This window comes from Thamnophis sirtalis, unplaced genomic scaffold (genome assembly GCF_051295495.1).
Source record: "Thamnophis sirtalis isolate CommonGarterSnake01/CBP01778 unplaced genomic scaffold, rThaSir2_p1.2 scaffold_5, whole genome shotgun sequence".
Lineage (NCBI taxonomy): Eukaryota > Metazoa > Chordata > Lepidosauria > Squamata > Natricidae > Thamnophis > Thamnophis sirtalis.
This window is the reverse complement of record NW_028261385.1, coordinates 21,076,137-21,090,700: the sequence shown is the minus strand read 5'-3', so window position 1 is coordinate 21,090,700 and position 14,564 is coordinate 21,076,137. Positions and strand designations below refer to the sequence as shown.

The window sequence follows — 14,564 nt, the reverse complement described above, 5'->3', positions numbered from 1 at the left end:
AAGACCGCCCTGGAAACAGCAAAGGACTGGCCCCCTGTGCCTCTCCCAGAAGAAACAGAGCTCGGGAGGGCTGTGGGCAGCCCTTCTGAGCTCTGTTTTTGCTGGCAGAGGGTTGCAGGAGGCCGTCGCAGCCGAAACGGAGCTTGGGAGCCCATTTTCACTGGCAGAGCACTCGGACCACCACAGGTGCCCCCAACATGAGTGATGTTGAGCTAACCACACCCACCCTGCCCCCCCCAATGTCAAACACAACCCCGATGTGCCCCTCAATGAAATTGAGTTTGACATCCCTGTGCTAGGCAAATGAGGACTATAGTGAATTCTATGAGGCCAATATTTCTCCAGATCTAAAGAATGCTGCCACAAAATTGTACAAACCTGCTCAAAGATCCATCCATAATGGCATCCTAATGACACCCTAATGACATAATGACACAGAATTTGGCTCCTGGTGAATGCATCCATGCAGCTTTCTTAGCAATGTTATGGGAGTGATTTGCTATTGACCCCTTCTGGGATATTTTTTTTCCAATTTCCCAGTCTAGCCAACAGCCCAAGAATCTTCTGTTGGTACCCCATCCAAATATGAACCAGGGCTGATCTGGCAGAAAGGGCTGCCATCTGCTTTAGTTAAATTAGCCCAGAAAATTCATAAATTTGCATTGCCAAGAGCAGCATTTTGGATTCATTCAGAAGAGATACTTCAGGATACCTAGGACAACTTCTCAGTGAAGTAGCTTCTTCATCGTATCTGAAGGTCCCTCCTGTTAAGGTAACAAGAAGTTATAGCAGATTACAGAAAAGAAGGGCTTAAAAAGTGGGATCTCATAACTAGATATAATTCCACCCAAACTATTGAAGCTCTGTTACTCAGTGGCCTCTGTGGGATTTTGATGCTTTTCACTGGAATGTTAAAAGGCAGCATTATAGCATCATGCTATAATGCATGCATGCCCAACGTCACAGTGCAGGCAGAAAAAGGACAGAGCTTGTATCACAATTTCATAATGATGCTTTGGTCAGTCTGACTCACTTGGACCCCATGACACTGTTGTTCCCATTTACATTTAAAGATATTATATATGTAAATCAGGGGTGGGCTTCAAAAGTTTTAGCAAGGGGCTCTCTGCTCGGTTATTGGGGGGCATAGCCATGGTGGGCATGGCTTAGTTGGCCTCCTGCACCATAGGGGAGTTGCCCTCCCTGTGCTCTGGAGGCTTTCCTAGAGCCTCCAGGAGGGCAAAAATGACCTCCCTAGAAACAGACCCATTTCCAGCCTTCCCAAACTTCCGGTAGGCACATTTTTCGCCCTCTCCAAGCCTCCACGTGTGCCCTGCACCTACCTGCATCCAAAACAGGCCACGTGGGGACTCCTGGGAGGGGTTGGATGGGCGGGACCAGCTAGGAGTAGGATTTGGGAGTAGGATTTGAACTGCACAGGATCTTAGCTAGAGGTTCCCCCGAACGCCTGCAAATCCCCAGCAGCTGATGTAAATTAATGAAATATTTGACAGGCAACTCTGTGACAGTGATCATGATGTTTGGCAACAATGAAATAACCTAAGTTTCTGAAAGGACTCAACTCTGTTGATAATCTCCAACTAATAAAGAATAGCACCATCAGATTGTAAAAATGAATTCAAAGCCTATCGATGGAATTTGTCAGATTTTGCAACTATGCCCTTTCTACCAAGAGAATGGAGGTATTTTCTACTTCTAAGATAAAAACTTTTCTGTTTTTTTAAATATAAAATAGGTGCATTGAGTTGGAGCCACCTTCTTTACCAACTCACCCAACATAAAAGAAAGTTTAAAAAGGGCTCCTTCCAGGGAAGTCACTGTTATACCTCTTGCTATTCTTGGAAACTTTGAACAAGTTTTTGTCTTGTTTTTTTTTTTTTAAGTTCCTGGATAAAAAAGACCTATGTACTATATCTTAAATCAACTTTTTCCAACCTACCCTCTTCTAAATCCATTTTTTCAAACTTGGTACATGTGTGGAATTTAACTCCCAGAATTTTTCCAAAAGCTTGAAAAGAGTGCTCTAATTTTGCTAGTTACAAATACACCCATAATAATCAAGTAAGTTCCAGATCAAAGTTTGAACACATTACCAAATGAGTAAGTTATTAAATACTGCTTATCTGTTTGTAAATTGCAACAGTCAATTATTTAGCAACTGGTCCGACTGAGAATGAGTCCCACAGATTCTTTTTCTTTGATCTATTGCTCCACTCTAATCTAGTCCAATTCAAGGTCTTTTAGCCAAGCGAAATGTCTTAAAATAAATTTTCTAAAAACCTAGTGAAGTTACAAATTTCAGCTGTTTCGGTTATAATGATGCACTGTCACAGGTATAAGTCTCATTATATATGCTAACTATAATTCCTAATAAGGTGATGAGTCCTCTTTTTTTTTTAACATTCACATAATAGCATTTATTCCCATGGGAGGAAATGTATTGATTACATACACAATCAATATCCTGTGTAATCTTACTTTGAATCACAGATTGCAGGATCCAAAATATTACAGATAATGGTCCATATGATGATCCTGTATTGTTTTTAAAATGAAAGCATTTTTGTCTAAATTTGGCTCACAATTCCAAGAGAGAAAAATTTAAAAATCCCACATTTTGCACTTTAAGATGAGTAGTGTTGTTATTAAAAGGTTGGACCTGGGGGACCCGGATCTAAATTATGGTATTTACTCAGTAACATTGGGCCAATAAATCTAAGTCATGTCATCCCATCCTGCAGTGTTACTGTGGAAATAAAATTAAGAGAGATCCTTTGCAAGTCCCTTGAGTTCTCTGAGAAAAAGCAGGATATATAATGATGATGTAAATATTTAACACAAAATATGCACAGTAATCTAAATTGGCCTTAATAGATTTCAAAATATTTTCAGATACATATTAAAATTATTAAAAAATAATTATAGCTATTGAAGGATGTACAAATAAGCTATTTATGTTGCCTGTAAATACAGATATTTTATTATTCCTATTTTATTAAATGGGGAAAACACTATGAAGAGGGCATATTAACTTTGCTAGGATCAATGACATTTATCTTTTACATTCTTGTGTTTTGTATAGTATTAATATTATTACTGCAATATCATATAAATTCAAAAAAGTGTATTTTTCTCATATAACTGCTTACATATGTATTTCATATATAGGGCTTTAGATATTATTGTGTACTAAATAGAGAAAGAAATAAAATTTCATGTGTTTTTTGGCTTTTAATCAGTGAATTATCTGCCTTTTCTTCCTCAATGCATATTTACAAATTTATTTAATCAAATGAATCTAAAATGAAGCTGGACTTTACACCAATAAATATCTTTTAACTTTAACCTATGCACATTTTATGAGTTAACATCAACCTATGTATGTTTCCTTTCCTCTGCATAATTGTATTTAATCTTCATGTATGACAGTATTTCAATAATGCCTCAAAATCTGTAAGATGTAAACATGTGTACATATGTAAAAACTAGAAAATATTTATTTTATATCATAAACTTTACATTAAATAGGTTCTCACATGAGGCCCTGGTTCAGTTATTACGCATTAATTAGGAGCAACTCAATATTTACTTGCCAGCAATTTTATATTTTAGTTTTTTGAAGTTCAGTAATGGACACTTTGAATTTGCTTTAATGAGTACAAAGGGTTGCCAATCAGAACCATCTCTTAAACAGCCTCCTGGGACCATTGAGTTAATGTTTAGTGCATAGCACTTATTTTCTATAAAATTTCTGGATAAACATGCACCAACAATCTTTCTGCAGTAAGTAGAAAGCATATACATGTAAAGAAAATATTGCTCATAAGTAAGAGAGTTTGGCTTATTTGTATTATATTGTAATACAGGTTATCGGATTGTCCAGTTAGCATACCTTTGCCATGGCCCTGTAGGAGGAGAGTGAACTGTGGTAGCCAAAAATCAAAAAAGATTTGTTGCCAAAAATTTTCAAAGCAATTCAGTCTTCAAGAAAATTATATTGCAGATTCCAAAGGGACCATTTTGGGGAAATAGAAAAGCAGCATGGTTGAAAGATTGTCGAATCATCAAAGGGATTTTGGGCTATCTCAAAAAACACAATGGATTTTTAACCCATTTCAGGTACTTGCAGCCCATCTCATTTGTAATCAACATAACCAATAAGTCTTCCCCTCCTTTTCTCCTCCCACTAATTGAAATCCTAGATCATTCTATGCATCCTAGATTGCTCTGTGAGTCTGTTGATGCACAAACCCTTATGCCTTTTAAGAAAATTTGCTAGGCTGAAAAGGAAAATCAGTCTCTGAAAAGAGGAAAGGGGTGATTTTAGTGATGAGTGGATAGGGTGGCAATTCAGTGGGAAAACAAATGCACTGCACATACTAATACTAGTTAACTGCATTTCTTACTCCAAGTACACCAGCAGAAAATTCTCTAAAATCCTAAAGGGCCACTGGTCAATCAGCATAAACTAAGATTGCTGGATTAGATGCACCCATGGCCAGGTTCAATATAATCCAGTTTCCTTAATTTCTACAGAATTGAAAATTGGCATGTGTGTCCTGTGTGACTTGGGAATTTAAAAGATCAGGATTTATATGCTTAAAACAATACTAATAAAAATATAGCAAATCTAAAAAACATGCCTGAGGTTTTTTTTATGGCTTCTTGAAGAGCCAAATGTTTTTGGCTTCCAGTATCTTCCAGGACAGGTTCCAATTCAATGCCTCTATGGGAATCATTTAAAAAGCCTTCCCACACAGAGCTAATTTGTGATCAAAAAAGAACTTCTTGTGCTTGAATGGAACCTCCCACAAGGAGCTTCTTGGCTCCATATAGGAGTGCAAATATTAAATGAGGGTTGAAAATGTATTTTAATTGACTCCCGCCAAAAGCAAACAAGTCTTTCATCTTAGAGATGGTGTAGCAGTTTTTTGGATAAGTTTGCAATCAACTATCTTGGGAAGAATATATTGAGTCTATTCATTTCATTAGTGCACAAAAATCGAACTGCAAATAAAACTAGGAAAGTCAGGGCAACATACACAGACTCAAAAGTTCGGACTTGAGGAATTTTATTTATTTATTTATTTATTTGTCAATTTTTTACAAGACAAAAGGTATAAGAATAAATATGAGTATGAATGAAATGGGTACGAATAAAAGGGGGCAGCAGGAAATCACACTCCACGCAGCCCCCTCCCAAAACCGTTGGGAGTGCAGTTTCCCCACGATTAAACGTCTGAAGGTACGGAAAGCCGAACGGCGCGTTAAAAGAGCGCTGAGACACTCCCGCTGACGCACAAGCCCAGGAGGTAAAAGCGTCGCTCTTTTTGGGAAAGCCGCCGCCTTTAGCCTCACGGCGTTCTCCTTCCGAAACTAGTTAGAGACAGCTCTTTCCTTCCCGATTGGTCAAAACGCCCGCACAGGCGCAGAAGGCAAAGTGATGTTCCCGACAGGCTGCGGACGAGTAGGGTACGGGACGTTCGAATGGGAGGAGGAAGGGAAGGGAAAGGAAGAGTCGGTGAGGTAGGGGGAGGGACTTGAAGCCGCGCGTGCGCGGAGCGTGCATTGCTGTTTCCCCGCGTCTCCTTCCCCGCCCCGCCCCCTCGCGGGTTCGGGGCGCTCTTAGTCGAGCGCGCACGCAGCCACCTGCGTGCGCGGGTGTCAAGTGGCACGCACGAGCGAAGGGTGTGTGCGTGTAGGGACTCCGCCTCGGGAGCACGAGCTGCGCCGTTGAGGCGCAAAAAAACCCCCACCAAACCAACCTGAGGGAAGGTCGCCGCTCCGTTCTTCTTTTCGCCTTCCCTGCTTATAAGGCAGCCTTCGGCAGCGGCGGTGGCTCCCGGAGGACTCTCCCGACCCCGGGCTATGACCTGCCTCCCAAGCTACCTGAGTGGCGGCAATCCCGGTGCCACCCTCCGCGCCTTGCTCAAATCTTTACGGCGGCAACCGCCGCCAAGGAGGCACCTGGCCGTCCCGCGCGTCCGTTTGGCTGAGCCCGCGGCTTCTTCCTTCGCCGCCGCCACAGCTGGACTCCCCCTGCGTTGCCCCTCGCTGGCGGGAGAAGGGTCGCCGCCGTCGTTTTCTTCTTCGTCGCCGCCCTCCTTTCCCCTTCCTTCTCCTTCCCCTTCGCGGCGGTGCCTCGGCTCCGGCGGCCGCTCGAGCTTGTCCTCCAAGGCCGGCGGCGCCTTTCGCCCATCCCGGGTAGTGGTGGTGGCCAAGACGACCCGTTACGAGTTCGAGCAGCAGCGGTACCGCTATGCGGGGCTCTCCGAGGAGGATCTCAAGCAACTGGTGAGCGGCGGCGGCGCCTCGGGTGGGCTAGTCCCCCGCGGGGAAAGGAGGCGCAGGAGCCTAGAGGCGGTGTGGGTGTGGGGCAGGTGGGAGTGTTGGGCAGGTGGGGGGGCATTTTTGGTGGTGCTCACCCCCCTTCCAGGTGTCCCAGGTTGCGGGACCGAGGGAGAAGTCCTCCAGCATACCTGGCCAGCCTCAGGTGAGGAAGGCTGCCTTAGGGACATTTAAAGGCTTCACAGACCTGGTCCTCACACCATTTGAAAACTTAACGAGAAACTTAGTGGACAATCTGTGGTTGGTCTGTGCCTCTCTTTTTTTATGGCCGGGGTCTTGGAGCAGGGGGAAAAGGGGCTTTATAATGTGTGGATATGTAGGCGGTGCAGCTATTTTAATAAAGATTTGATTTGAATTTGGAAGTTTTTATTCAGGTTGGCTTGAGTTCCAGGGGGAAGAAAACTGGAGGAAGAGTTCAAACAAAGTATCGTTGTTTAACATCCTAGACTCCAGAGCAGTGGTTCCCAACCTTTTTTCGGCCATGCCCCATCTAAGCTTCTTTAAAATCCTGATACCCTACCCCCAACATATAATTCTGACTTTATTCAAAAAGTGAACTCTACTCATGCAGAGGAAGCCTAAAAGACCATTAACTTAGTTTAAACAAGGTTCAAATTCCCCGCATTAAAAATCAAATTGCCCCCCTGTGGGGTGTGGGCCCCACATTGGGAACCACTGCTCTAGAGCCAGATTCTGTTATTGTGGAATAAACAGTCCCTGGTCATGGGTGGTTGTTGAAGAAATTTACAAAAGTTACACCAAAACAAATCTCAACATTGGTATAAGATTTGTTCTCTTTGAGGTAGTACATCCAGATCTTGCTTTTCCATAGGCCTTGATATACACATAAGTATGATTAGAAAGCATAGAGATAAAACCAATAAATCTGTTTCATATCATACTGCCTGGTGATTGAATATGGAGGCTGATCCAGTAGATCTTGGGCTACAAGAAAGAAAATTGGGCTACATATGTTCTTCTCGCATACTCACTTTCTTTACTTTCTGTTTTAATCAATATATTTAATCAATATATTGTAGCCAGTATTTAAATCAAATGACTTTACAATGTAATTACTTAATTCAGGGAAGAGACAACTATAATTTATCTGCTCTCAGTTACACAGAGCAGCAACAGTTGACAAAGAAGAACCAGTCCTCTTTTTACTGTAAGGTTTGGTTGCTAAACTTTTTTTATTGTCCAAGAAATATCAATTAGAAATAGCACCTACCCACTTTCAAGCAGCTTGTTGGTCTTGCTATAAATGTTACAGTACTGTCTTCTGATGTTCTGGAATGCCAGGTTTCAGAATTCAGTTATAATGATTGATTGATTGATTGATACAGTAATTCTGAGATTACTGTATGATGGGTCATTTAGGGAAGACTGTTGAAGCACATGGGTTTGGCTCATCCTTCTATTCAGAGTTGTACAGTATGCTGTAACTATTTCAGCAATATTTAGAACAATTTCAAAGGAACAAATTAAAGTTCTATCTAGTTGGTCATTATGTTCCTGTTAACAGAACAAGTAAATAGCATTTACTTATTCCAGAGCGACTGGCCTTTAGAAGCATACAAGCCTTGATATTAGAAATAGCTTTTATGACTGATACTAATTAGCATACTTGTTCTCCATTAAGTTGATGAATTCCACTCAACCATCAATGTATCTTCTAAGGAATTATATTCTTTCATAGTATTAGAATTATGTAAACGAACAGCTAAAGATAAGCAGTTGAGTGATAACATGGAGCATTACATTCTTCAGATATTCAATTTTTAATCATGTTTTTGGCTGTTCAGTCTTCAATAATCTAGAAGCTAAGTGTGTTTGATTTCAACTTCTATCACTTCCAGGCAGTACTCCAGACTGGAGAATCTTGGCTTGATACTTCAGTTATCTATTTTAGTTGTTAATTCTTCATTCTTAAGCATACTGAAATTACGGTACCTTTTTTTAAATGCTTATGTGAAATGCAATGTTAACCATTCTGATTATGCTTTACAGTATGCATATATTTAAAATTAAAGTAAATAAATAAATATCAATGAAATAAAATGAGAGCCAGTTTGATCTAGAGGTTAAGGCACCAGACTAGAAACCAGGAGACGGAGTTCTTGTTCTATCTTAAGCTTGAACACTGGCTGGGTGACCTTGAGCCAGTCACTCTCTCAGCCCACAATGACTGGCTCAGGTGACAATTCCTGGCTTGTTGGCCAATCCTTGATCAACCAATAGATCATCATTTGTTTGATCCAGAAAAAGCAGATCCTGTACTTGGGGGTGGAGATCTAAGAAGAAAAATATGAATGAGATAAAATAAGAACTTAACAGCAATTCAATATCAGTTCTTTTGGGTCTCCCAGATCTGTCCTGGGCATCCTGTAATATTTTGAAGTGGACTAGATGATTGCAGACAGAAATAATATATTCCACCAAAAACATTTGTTTTGCTCCTGGGTAAACTTTTTTTTTTAGTTCCGTTCCCATTCAATCCAGCTTACTTTTTCTTGGCAGCAATTTTTTTTGGAGCCATGTGGATGTATTGTTTACAGTTGCTAGACTACTGTCCGTCCCCCCCAAACTTCAAAACAGTTTCTCCAGAATAAGTAGCTTACTGTAGAGCAGTACTTTCACACAATCATCAGTGATTTGTTGTTGGGGAATAGAGTAGAGCCAGATTTTGTCCATGGAACATAGTACTGTTAAGCTCTTACTTATCATTCAAGTCTTGCTCTGTTTTTCATATGGCAGCAGTGGTGGTTCCTTAAAGTGGTATCACTGTGCTGATTCTGATATTATATGCAGAGGGTGCTTTGATTGTGGAAGCAACACTTCCTGATCACTTGTATTTATTCTATTAATTAGCAAAACATTTCAGTCTTTTCCCAAGGATTTAGAAATGTTGGTACTCATTTGAAACACTTTTGTCTATTCAGTAGTGATAAAATAGTTACTAAATAACTTCTTTAAACACTGTTATAGTTTTTGCTTCTTTCTATTGTATTTATCCTAAACGAAAATGACCCTGAATTTGAAAGAAAAGGGAGATTAGACAGAAAAATATTAGAAACACAGGCAGAAATTATTTACAAAACTCACATTTCCCCACTTTGTCAGTCAGTTTAATCAACTCGTCTGTCTTTGTGTGTTTGTGTGTGGGCGCGCATCTGCATACACACACAAGTTATTGACAAGTAAATAAACTTAACAGCTAGTAAAATAAAACAAGATAACTTGTGTTTTTTAGTTGCTCCAGTTTTGTTGAAATGTTCATTTTGAGTGTCTAAATTAAGAAATTGGAACTAGATAAAGTTGGTAATTTACCATAGATGAAGAATTGTTTCTGACACTCATAGAAATAATTTCCCTCTCTTTCTTGCAGTTCTTTAGGCACCCTTAATATTTCTTCAGGACAGTAGGCTAATAGTAAATTTTAATTTAGAATAATTAATATTTAAGGGATTTTTGTAACCCTTCCAGTCATTACACTTCAGTATCACTAAGAAAATAAATTGTAGACTAGAATATAAAGACTGAAACATATATATTATCTTTTTCAGTCTTTTTTTCCTGGAATGTAATTTTGGTAGGACATTCTTAACCTGATGAGATTGGCTTTGTTGACTTTTTCAGAGTCTCTGGAAAAGACTCTGATAGTGAGTATTTACGACATATTCTGATAGCATTATCCAAAGGTCAGACATTTGGACACATTAGCTTTAGTTAAAGAAACATTTTCAGTGAACTAAGTTGGTTTCATTGTATGACTGGATTGAAACATTGTGTTTTGATATATGTAGTTAATAGGTGTTAATGGGATGGAAAGAAAAGTAAAGAGTAAAAGTATAAAAAGAAAAAAAATGAAATAAAAAGAAAAGAAACATAAAGAAATTAGTTCCACTCTTCATCACAAGTATAAACAAAATTGATAGCTCTTCACTGTAAAATTGAACATATCTCTTCTTTCTATAACCATTCCTTACTTATAAGCAAATCCATAAAAACATCAACTTTTCAGTAGATTATTTTTTTGGAAGGATGTCACACATCAGCCTCTAGAATCAGAACAGGTAAAATGCCTCATATTAAACTATGTTGTCATTAAATAGAGCAGAGTGGAACATTTCAGTTAGCTTGGATAAGGAGTTCATGTGCAATGTGACTTATGTACATATGAGTTTATTGTGAAACTAAGATATAACAGCAGTTGTGCCATTCTAATTATGACCTGGTGTGAAGGTCTTTTACTTTAGACTTCTGATATACATATTTTGAAAGGTTTTGAAAGTCTTGATTTTTTTTTTAAAATAGCATGGTATTTCAAAATTCCTGGAGGTAAATAACACACACAGCATTCACAATGTAATATGTGGGTTACATTCATTGAGAAGTGATCTGAGCAGGGATTACTATAGAAATATTATGTATCTTTTTTGTTATTTCTGACCAACTGTAGTCAGGTATATTGAGTAATTTTGTAAAGAGTTGATGTTTTAATTCCTTTTTTGGTGCATTATTGTATTAACTTGACTGCTTAATTAAAATGAAATATAGCATTGTTCCTCTAGCTTTTTGCTGGCCATATACTCACTTCGTTGTGAATTTATAATGTACACAAGTTGTATATTAAGAATCTACCATAGTTTTTCTCTATACATGCAGCATTGACTATATTCAGACAATACTCTTTCAGTTTAGTCAGTCAAATACTTGTAGTTCTGTGTATCTTTCAAAATATGTCCAATCAGCTAAATAGTCTGACAATGAATACAGAATAAGCCAAAATTTTGAGCGCTGTAGAGAATTGTAATGAATTGGTTGTTGAAAATAGTGCCTACTAAAATATGGCTGATTCTGTTTTCCCACTTGTTCTATATTTTCATTGATTTACTAGGTTTATTTTAAATTCTATTTTCTGTTTGGTTACCGTGATTGAAATAACTCAAATGTGTGATTACACAACAGCTTTGGAGCTCTTCCAATTTGTTGACAGCCATATTCATGTAATTGGGTCACATGTGATTTTGTGTATTACTTACTAGATAGTAGGAAATGCAAAAGTTATTGCAACTATTCCTTTGTAATGATAAAACTATGAAGTGGTTTTATGCGAGGTAGACATAATCCACTACTCCTCTCTACAGGATGGGAAGTCTATAAGAATGATATGTCCAGGAGATTAATAGACTGTTCTCAGAGACTTATTTCATACTAGTATTAAAACCCTGGTCATTAGGAATATAGAGATGATCCAAGTAACTGACATCATTGTTCTAGGTTGTATTTTTCAATGTAATGCTTATTTAAGTAGTGTCATATTAACTGAAACTGAGGAAAAATGGAAGTCAGAAAATAAAATTCAGACAGATGAAAAACATCATCTTTAACTGGGAAACTGTAGATGATAGCTTCCTAATAAGCAGAATATAAAGCTCACTTGAAATCATGGCTTCATGTCCTATTTTGCTTTAAAGTTATTAACCATTGTTTCTTGGTTTGAGATAGGTTAAGATGAGAAACTTATGTGGGAGTCAGATGTGAGGCAGTTATTTGTAGATGGCATAGTGATCAGTTCATTAAGATAATATTTGATTAACACAGTTAATGCTTATATATAAAGTCTGTAGGCTTATAGCTTAAAATGGTAATGTGTTGCAAATTCTTACGCTATTTTTTAAATTTTAAAATATTTTTAACTGATATACTTGTTTCAATTGGTGGAAAAATAATTTTTAAATTTCTAATTCTTTGCATTCTATCTTTTTAAATGCCTGCGTTATTTCAATTTGTTTTTCCAATTTTCTCTTTCACAGCTTGCATTAAAAGGATCTAATTATAGTGGTCTATTAGAGCGGCATCGGATTCATACCAAAAATGTGGAACATATTGTAAATAGTCTAAGGTAAGGGTACATATCAAGAATTTTGATTTTAATTGAAATAATGTCAGTGAGCAGAGGCTCTGAACATTTAAACGTTATTCTTATATTCCCTGTTTTTAAAATATTACATAATGACTCTGATCCAATAGTATAGTCCTCTAGAGTAGAGGAGTCCTCTACTTACAACTATAATTGAGCTGGGATTACAGTCATAAGTCATGCCAATTGTTAAGCAGGTCACCCCATGGCCACTCTCGATTTTACAACTTTTTTGCAGTAATTGTTAAGCAAATCCATTGTTCACAAGGAGTGTTTTTTTGCCAGAAACCAGAAGTAAACACTGATTTTCAGCAAAAAAAAGCTCATATATTGTGGTCACAAGAACATGGGATATTGCAAACAGCCATAAATACGGGCTGGTTCCTGAGCACCTAAAATGTGATCACCTGTGATCACATTAAAGCTATAATGTGGGAGTTGGGAAGGTTACCTTCAAGTCAGTCTTGATTCCTAATGGCTGCTTGCACAAGTTCCTGCAGCTTTCTTGGCAAGCGGTTTGCCATGGCCTTTTTTCTAGGCTTTAGAAACTGGCCCAAAGTCATGTAGCTGGCTTTGCATATAAATTAGGACTCATGGTGTCTTGGTTTCTAGGCTGGAACCTTAGCCACTACACCAAACTGACTCTCTTAATCAGCAACACTTAATTTGAACTGCCAACATGACTGTGGGATACTGCAAACAGCCATAAATGCAGGCTGATTGTTGAGCACCCAAAATACAATCCCATAGCTGCAGGGATGTGTGTGTGGCCATTAGAACTCCAAACTCGGATTATAAGCAATGCTGGGGAGGTCAGTCGTAACTTCAAACAGTCGCTAAACAACTTGTCCTAAATCAAGGACTACTTTTATATGAACACTGAAGCAAATTGGATTTAGCTTCAAAAGATACTTCTGAGTGGATGGGAATACAAATGTAACAGATGCAATATCTTAAAGCAGAAATGTCTTTGCTGAGATCCTGCATGCTTTGAAACACTTCTGCAGATAAAATCTGAAGTCCTAATAGATAATTTTGCTCTTTGTTTCTTGTTATGTATAGCAATATATATGTTTTTATTGTTGTTATTTGATCCCTTTGAGTCAGTGTTGACTCCTGGTGCTTTCTTGGCAAGTTTTTTCTGAAGTGGGTTGCTATTGCCTCTTCCTAGGGATGAGAGCTAAAGCAAGGCTAGAATTCATGGCATCCTTATTTCCAGCCTGGTGCCTTAACCACTATACCAAACTGGTTCCTAAATTTTTCTGATTCCAATTGGATTCACCTTAATAAAGCATCAACAAAATTCTGATACTGTTGTTTAATCCTTGCAGACGCATAGATTACATGGATTTAACATGTGAGAGAGTTGAATGCAATAAGTGGATATTTTCACGCAACCGATAATTCGGCCTGATGTAAATTATTGATCTGTTTCATAAGTAGTTCATTCCGTGTTTTCCCCAAAATAAGACAGGGTCTTATTTTCTTTTTAGACACAAAATATGGCTTGGGCCTTATTATGAGGCGAGGGTTTATTGTTTGGGGTTGCTGGGCAGCTGCTCTCTTGCGTGCAGGCTCCCAAAGAGCCGGGCACAGCCTCATGAGCAAATCGCTGTGTTGCACTGTCGCAGCAGCACAACACAGCAGCCTTGAAGCAACCACACTCATAAGCAGCCACCTGACAAACCCCCTTTCCAACCAGGCAGAGCACCATTCACTAACCTAGGGGTATCACCAAGTCGCGTGAGCGCCTGTTCGCCACCGCCCGGTATTGTGGGCCAGCTGCCGGGAGAGCGTACAACCATAGAGCGTACGCCCAGAGTGGCCACTGCCAGAAGACTCAGTTTGGAAGCTGCAGAAAAAGCCATGCGGTGGAAGCGGAAGTCTCCTGGCTCTGTGGAGAGAGCTGGGCCAGGGCATTGTGAGGCTGGGAGGCGCGTAAGCAACAGCGGAACAGCTGCTCTTGCAACCCCCCTCTCCAGACATGCAGAGTGCCATTCAGTGCCATTTTTGAAGGTGCCAAGCCGTGGGAGCCAGGCAGCAGCGAACAGGCGCTCACATGGCTTGGCGATACTCCTAGGTCAGTGAATGGTGCTCTGCCTGGCTGGAAAGGGGGTTTGTTGGGTAACTGCTCATGAGTGTGGTCGCTTCATGGCTGCTGTGTCAGCGACAGCGCAACACAGCCATTCGCCCATGAGGCTCTGCCCGGCTGTTTGGGAGCCCACTCACAAGAGAGCAGCCGCTCAGCAACCCCCCTGTTCAGCTGGGC

General features: G+C 39.5%; 1 protein-coding gene across 2 annotated transcripts in view; it reads left to right on the top strand.

The window, feature by feature from the left end:
• The first annotated feature begins 5,579 nt into the window (after nt 1-5,579).
• The window catches only part of NADK2 (NAD kinase 2, mitochondrial), a 28,544-nt gene continuing 19,559 nt past the window's right edge, over nt 5,580-14,564 (top strand). Inside the window, exons 1-2 of one of the 2 annotated variants that reach the window (XM_014076324.2) lie at nt 5,580-6,315; nt 12,189-12,277. In XM_014076324.2, the coding sequence (XP_013931799.2) occupies nt 5,890-6,315; nt 12,189-12,277 (515 nt within the window). In that variant the 5' untranslated portion in view covers nt 5,580-5,889. The remainder of the gene's footprint in view (nt 6,316-12,188; nt 12,278-14,564) is intronic. The other variant, XM_014076325.2, reaches the window with a different exon arrangement.